This window comes from Macrosteles quadrilineatus, unplaced genomic scaffold (assembly GCF_028750875.1).
Source record: "Macrosteles quadrilineatus isolate MER2022 unplaced genomic scaffold, UCM_ALF_1.0 Scaffold_3__2_contigs__length_128488019, whole genome shotgun sequence".
In the NCBI taxonomy this organism is placed as follows: Eukaryota; Metazoa; Arthropoda; class Insecta; order Hemiptera; family Cicadellidae; genus Macrosteles; species Macrosteles quadrilineatus.
This window is the reverse complement of record NW_026542596.1, coordinates 82,976,729-82,984,689: the sequence shown is the minus strand read 5'-3', so window position 1 is coordinate 82,984,689 and position 7,961 is coordinate 82,976,729. Positions and strand designations below refer to the sequence as shown.

The following is a 7,961-nucleotide window of genomic DNA, read 5'->3' as shown; positions in this document are numbered from 1 at the left end:
GGCCAATTGGCTGATTAGGATTATTATGTACAAGGATAGGGATCAGCTAGCTTACCTGGTAGATAGAGTCCAGATTAGCCTTGATTACACATAAAACACATGACACAACACAGAAAAACTTAATATTTCGTCCCAGTTAGGGACTTCATCAGAAGGGAGAAGAAAGAAAACATCTTTTCTTTCTTTTTCTTTCTTTTCCCTTTTCTTTTTCTTTCTTCTCCCTTCTGATGAAGTCCCTAACTGGGACGAAATATTAAGTTTTTCTGTGTTGTGTCATGTGTTTTATGTGTAATCAAGGCTAATCTGGACTCTATCTACCAGGTAAGCTAGCTGATCCCTATCCTTGTACATAATAATCCTAATTTTTAAGAATTGTAAATTTAAAATTAGTTTATTATTCTTTTATAGAGTAAGTTAACTATTGTAGTTATTCACAAAATATGCAAAAAAAACCCCTAAGACTGACAGAATTTGAGGTAGGTTTATGGGTTCAAAGGGAAAAATTCTACACAGATTACAAAATTTCAAGGAAAAAACATATTTATTTATTGTATAATATGGCTTTTACCGTAAAGCTAAACAACATTCCCATTTCCCAAAGAGGTTTTCATTGAATACTAAACAAGAAAATAATATACTATACCTCTGATTAACAAAAATACATGCATCACTTGTATTATGTTATTTGTCAAACAAACATGCAACAGCAAGTTTCACACAGTTATTTTACTCTCCCTTAGAAGAAAGAGTTTTTACTGTAATAAAGATTGGCAAATGGCCATCCTCATTAACCAGTTCCTTCAATTCATCAATAAGAAAAACAGCTGCATTGGTCTCCATGGACTCATCATCCTCATATGGTTGGACTTCAATCAAAGTTCTATACACAGTTTGCTGACCACGCTTGTACTCAACTATAACTCTGTACTCAACACTAGATCTCTCACACATAACATGTCTGAAGCTGTGATAGAGATCGTTTCCTTTCTTCCAACATTTCATAATAAAATGTTGGTCTTCAACTACATGATTGTAATAAACACATTTCCAATTGCCTAGGAAACTGGTGATTGACAAGTATGTAATGACCACATTTAGTTTGTACTCTTTTATAGATTAGATGTTTGAGAGGTATGGATGTTGTTGATGTGTTCAAACCACTCGATGACGGCTCCAGACCATTGACAATTGGCAACTCTACACTTTATCTGTCTGTAAACACAATACTTGGAGTGATTATCCAAGAAGGTAACAACCCCACACCTTTCATTAGGACAGAGCTGTGGCAACGCTGACAGCAGCTCCTCCAAGACCCTGGGAGAGACATTACTGAACGGTTGACGACACACATGGCAGTTGGCAGCATTGTTCCTACACTGGCCGCAAGTTACGTGTCCGTTGACACACAAGACGACTGGCGCTCTGACCAACTCCAGACACACTGGGCATTGAGCGATCCTCTCTACCTGATCCAGATACTGTTTTACATCTTCATCATCCTGGAAATAGAATTGTTTCAGAAAATACAAGTTAACGACCTTCAACATATATTTATTTTGTGTATTGCCTTCTGGATTACTTCACAAATGATAAGCATGAGGTTAAGTTACCTTTATTCTGTCCAAATAATGCTTAAGTCGTCTGTAGGGCGACCGGTTTCAACGGGTATGGCGTCATTGTCAAGCTGGACTTAAAATCGCAACCTCCTTAGACCAACCATAGACGTCGAAACTGGTTGCCCTACAGACAACTTTAGGATTACTTGGACAGATTAAAAGAAAAATTAACCTCTTGCATATAACTTCAACTTTCAAAAATTGGATTATACACGAGGCGGTCTGGAACACACCCTATGAAACCTCTACTTAAAAATATTTGTCTTGATAAGAAACCTTGCAGAAAACTATTCATTGTAAAATTGCCATTTAAGGTACAAATCTTTAAAAACTCAAAGAACTAAAGGGGGGAGGGGACTAAAGGATACTTTGTATGTTCTTTAACTTACACAGATAAATTTGCTATGGATATTTGATTTTACTCAGGGGTTCTCGACTGTTTGTACTATTATGTTTGGGTTATGCTAACCTTAATAAAGTTATTTTAACACAAAATAAATATAACTATATGAATGTAAGATGTAAAAATAGTCCCCGTGTGTAGACCGTAGCACAAGCTCATTGTAAAACTACATCCACAGGTTTGCTGTAACAGGGAGGGTAAAAAGTCATTTTTTTTTGTAAAATTTTAATAGTTTAGTAAGAAATGAATGTATTTTCCAAAATATGTTCATAAACAAGCAAACTACAACCGTTGACTTATTCTCCATAAGAATAACATGGGAATTTTAAATTTACAGTTTTTTGGAATGTTTTCCGTAACCAATAGGCGCATAATAACGCTTCAATATACTCAATTGTTTATTTTTTAAGCTCTACAAAATCGTTTGGAAAGAAATTGTGAAATGTTGTGTTTTTAGGTTCAAAAATGGGAAAACCCTATTTTTACCCCATAAATCCCCGTTCCCATAGTCCGATCATGCTGGTTCACGAACTCGTTAGAATAAATGTAGGTTTACACGTTTGTACCAAATTTCATCAAAATCGGATCATTTTTGCTTGAGTTATCGTGCTAACGGACACATATATATATATAAATTTGAACGGATGGTGTTTTTAGCCTCTATATGGACCTCAAAACGAAAAAGTAAATCGGTCCCAGGTCCAGGTCTTACCATGAGTACTACGGTAATAGCTGATTCCCTATATAGGAAATTCGCTAATATTCCCTATATATGAAATTCGCTAATAATAGTGCTGCACTCTGTTGGTAAACCTATTAACTTTTTAATGCTATTGAACATCAGAGAATCAAATTGTTTAGTTGAACCAGCTGTTAAGATTCTTTAATTCCATTTAAATATGAGTACTCATAAGGTTAACATGGGAATCTCCAGAGCCACTGGGGCGGAGCCCTTTTGACGGATCTGCGCCAAACTTCACACAAACCATCCTTGAATATTGCTTAATAATGCCTGAAAGTTTCATTACAATCTGTCGAGCGGTTTTGGAGTCCATATGTGATTCCATCCATAGTGATTCCTTGGGTGAAAATAAAGAGAAAATCAAGAATAAATTTTTTCACAAAATAGCTTTGTTAACCGCCATTTTGTATTTTTTTACATAAACATTTTCTTTTAATTTTTTCAACCGATCTTTATGAAACTTGGTATGTATGTGTAGGTTAAAAAGACCCATGTTTTACTGTTTTTAATAGTAAAATGTTTTGGATAACCTGTGTTTCACGCCATTCAAACTTGAATAGCGGACATATATCGGGATCAAATATTACGTTTTATGGTATTGTTTGAAAGCTTAGATTATGGAGCAGTTTTTAAAAGTATTTGCTGCTCTTTGAAACCTTTTTTTAATAAAGTTTTATGTTTACAAATTTTTTAATATTTTTTTGAAAAACTCAAATTTTTATTTCTATTCAAATTTATAAGTAGCAATGCAGATTTAGGCAAGTTGATATACATGTGTTTTTATACAAAGTTTTGTGGAGAACGCGATGGTACTGTTAAATGTTGATGAAAGTTTTAAAATAACATAAGAAATTCAAAATTCCAATCAAATGTTTAACGTTTATTCGCGACCACCCTGTTTGATCATTCATTTTTTTCTATAGTTTATAGGTGCAGTGGTAAAACATGGTTATGGTAGATGTGTTAACAATCTCAATAGTTTTAACATAGACTAACCAACACAAGTAGACTTCTCATCCCATTGTAAATTTTGAAGCACATTTTTCGTGTCTAGTTCATGTATGTGACACATGGGCACTAGTGTCGACGAAACTTTGTTTCTATTATTTTAGGGTTAATTTCTTGATTTGTGCTTTACTGTTTGGTTATATAACTAGGGGACAAGTTATTGTTTATGATTAGATCGTATTATTTGTTTAAACGAGGTTTTAAATGGCTGTAATAACGGGAAACAAATTGTTAACAAAACACGACCTCTACATAAACCGTACAGAACTAACAATAAAATTGTCTTCAGCTGTTCCATATGAGAAATCTACTAAGGGAGTATGTTTTATCTATGGTTTTAATAACCAAATTTTCCAAAACCACTTTTCACCCCATTGCAAACTCAAAACATGAGTATAACTGCAATAGCATGTTACCTACACTCTTATACACCAACCCCGTACGAAGGACAGTACTCTGTTAAGTATATTCTAGAGTTGACTAAAATTAACCAACCTAATCTAATTATACACAATAATTTATCTTAATATGCTAAATACTTCCTAACACTTTCACTTTGCCTGGCACACATGTGGACATACACAATGCCTTTATGCCTAGTCAAAGTGAATAAAATCAAATCTATATATTAATACGCAAGCAGGTTTCTTTTCACAGTCATAACTCGATAACGGCTGGACGGATTTTAACGTTTGAGGTGTCAAATTAAAGGTATTTTCATGTAGATGTGCCAGAATATTAAGAAAGGGCAGCACTTAAGTACAGTTAAGGGCTAAAGTTTGGGATCGGCGGCGCTATCTGTTGACAATAGTTCAAACCAACAAACTCAATTTCCTTTGTTTACAGAGCAAAGCCGGAATTTTATATTTTTATTTAAACATCTGTTAACTAAGTCTGGTTCATAAAAAGAAAGAGTTTCCTTGCAAGACCTGACAACAAATTGTTTGTAAATGTTAAATTTATTTACCTTACATCGTATTTTACTGAATTATCATGTACCGGTAGTTTTGTTTTCAGTTCGGCGTGATTAAGTGAATGTTTGAAAGTGATTATTCACAGTGCAGTTACCCTTTACATTACCATATTATCATGTAATTTACAATGAGTATCAAAATTCCTTTTAGTGTTTTCTGTTGATTGGTTAACTTAAGCATTTTATCTAAATTTAAAATTAAATGCCACAAGAAAGACAAAGAACTGTGAGTGGCTGGAGGGAACGCAAACGTGACCGCTTGCATCAACCTCCCAATTTGACGGATACAGAGTGGCAGTACCACCGTGGTGATACATCCAACCTCGGACAAATTAACATGTCGGCCTTAGTCACTAACAAGACTACAAGATCGCGCCACTCATCCTACACTCATCCTTCACTCATATTTGGGTTAAAATACGCACATAGTGGCATCCCCATCTTAAATAATTGATAATTGATCACGTTAAATATTTGCATTGTGGTGGCTTCCATTTTAAGCAAGAAAAGACTGGCCGAGACAGTTCAATTTTTACTCTTTGTTGCCATAAATGAAAGGTTCGATTACCTCATTTTCGGAATTCACCATACTTTCAGGAACTTATTGGAAACTCCCAATCTGAAAACAAGGCTGTGAGGCTTGGATACAGAAATTATCTGGATAAAATTTGTCAATTCAATTCCGCCTTTGCCATGGTCAGCTCTGAAGTTAATTTTGACGAGAGTTCGCACAGGGGGATCTACAATTTCAAGATCCATGACACGTTTTACCACTGAGTAGGTAATCTAATTCCTCAAGAAGGTCATGATCCTGAATACGCACAGATCTAAGTACGACGTTAGCACTAGAACCCAACAGCGCATGTAAAACAATTCAAACAAAAAATGAAACGAAAAAATATGCAGGAGTAGGGTGACAATGCCAACCCATTTGCCCAATCTTTTAAAACTGTGGCAGAAATTTGTAGGGACGAGAGCTCCGAGGAGTCAAGTTAGATTCTTAAGTGCATAAGAGACAAAATAAGTGACTTCCCTTGCTACAATGATGCTACCTGTATAGACGTCGCAGCTATTTTAAAGCTGAAAACAGAGCACCACCTGCCCAAATAAATCTTTTTTTTTTCTAACAAGAATAGTGTCAAACGTGAATCCCTTCTAGATACGTCATTAAATCCACTCTTTTGTTCCAAACCGGAGACTTTGTTTGGGGCACCTAATTTAAACACGCCTAAAACAGAACATATCGTAGAAATAATTTAACAATGCTATAGTATGTGTCGTACTGGTTGGCGTCAAGAGAGGGATTTAGCTTGCTACATTAGGTCTGAAAAACTAACTTTACAGCACAGCTTTACAGTGTGTGGTTGACATGTAAGTTCTCATAGAGGACACCCGCCCACAGTACATAAGAGATAACCAAAGCAGTATGAGAATGGATCTATATTTAAATATTTTACCGTAGATTACTTTTATAATTTTTTACATCATAATATTTTTCACATTTAATTACTTTAGAGCGACTCTATGATTGAGGTTTTGCTGTTTATGTTTTTTGTTCTTCATTATTTTATTACAAGTTGCAGTTTTGCTCGATTTCGAGCAACAGGCTATCTAGTTGTTATTATAATATTTCATACTTTATACTTTGCCTAAAAGCTTTAAGCAAGTTAAAATTCCTGCATTATAATACTTTGCCTGTAACATTTATATGAATTCAAACGTATGGTGTTGATCTTAACCATAATGACCATTGACCACTCATATTGTTTGATCAACAGTAACCTATCTTTCAAATGAGTTACCTCCCTTTTATGAACCAATTTTCTTAAAATTTAGAATCAAATAAATTTAATGGGGTACAATTATATGTTGACCCATTAAACATATTCACCCTGTATAGAGGTTACCTACCAGGACCATATAATCTTCTACAGAATTTGTAGGCTAAAATATGAATCACAAAGAATTTCAAACTTAAATAAATATATTTTCCTACAGTTACCTGACAAAGCAGGCTATTTCCGTTCAACTAAAAATATAATATGTAACTCGAGAGCAAAGTGCCTTTACTGCACTCGAGAAACTTACCGCACATGCCGTGCAGCAAATTGTCACTTCACACACTAGTTACCGGCAAATAACTATTTCATGTTAACAATGAATAATAGCAATAGTGTTATACATAAATTGCAGAAAATGCAGTTTTAAATATACACTTTACTTAGATAACAGATGTAAACTAAAATATTAAATATTACTTACCATGTTTTAATATCCTTTTCTGTTCAACTAAACATTCAACATCACTCTCTTGAGCAAGTCTACAGTAATTTTTATCTACCATCAAGCATTTGAAAAGCAAAATTCCTGTTTCTTCCTATTTGCAAGAGTTGATCAAATCAAGCTTATCATCATGTGTTTAAGACGAACTGTACAGTTTAACCTCCCTGAAGTTACTCTCTACTCAACTAAGCACTGATTAGCTAGTTGCTAGTTGTTTTCTAGTCAAGATAAAGACAACAGATAACAAGATCTATGTTTCTTTTTGTCCTGACTTATACCAACCCTTGAACATCAAATACTAAACTTGAATCAATTTGTCAATTCTAGTTACATTAACATAATATTATAGTTAATGTAAAATGTACTAAAAGAAGTTTGGAATAGCTATAGTTATTGTAACATAAGAGGGTGTATTATCTTCGCAGTACACAATTTATTATTAACTAAATGCTTACAATTTGTAGTTACTCATACAAACCTTAAAAGAAAAAGAAACTTGATTCTACATTATATTAAAGATCACTTCTACCATCCTTATCCAAGTAAATTTTAAACCTATGTTTACAAACTATATAGTCATTATAGATTATGAAAATTAAAATTTAACAAAATTAAGATTTAACAATAATATTAACAATATTAATATTAAACAATAGTGGTACTGGTATAACTTATCAGCCCAGCTTTTAGAGACTTGACAGTTTGGTTTTAAATGTATGTACTAGAAATGCCTGGATTTTTTATTTATAAGAGTGCATTACAAAATTAAATCTGCTTTAGTAATGCCTGGATAAATTGAGGAGAATTGTAAATATCATAATTTTATCAATGATTTCTTTAAATTTTATTTTAGTAACCGGTTTTGGTCTTGTCTCCCTTCAGTAGAATCTCTTGTATTCATCCTTGGTTTAACTGACTCCTCAAAATATTTAAATA

The 7,961-nt window shown here is 33.7% G+C and overlaps 1 protein-coding gene across 2 annotated transcripts; it reads right to left on the bottom strand.

The window, feature by feature from the left end:
• Positions 1 to 595: 595 nt before the first annotated feature.
• LOC128990764 (E3 ubiquitin-protein ligase Siah2-like) lies at positions 596 to 7,193 on the bottom strand. Of its 2 annotated transcripts, none has more exons than XM_054413330.1 (2): positions 7,005 to 7,193; positions 596 to 1,499 (listed from the first exon to the last, which is right to left on the bottom strand). In XM_054413330.1, exons 1-2 carry the CDS (start codon positions 7,005 to 7,007, stop codon positions 1,110 to 1,112), a joined length of 393 nt encoding a protein of 130 aa, XP_054269305.1. In that variant the 5' UTR covers positions 7,008 to 7,193; the 3' UTR covers positions 596 to 1,109. The 2 variants fall into 2 exon arrangements, with proteins under 2 accessions (XP_054269305.1, XP_054269304.1); XM_054413329.1 differs by lacking the exon at positions 7,005 to 7,193 and adding an exon at positions 6,654 to 6,686.
• Between the last annotated feature and the right edge of the window lie 768 nt (positions 7,194 to 7,961).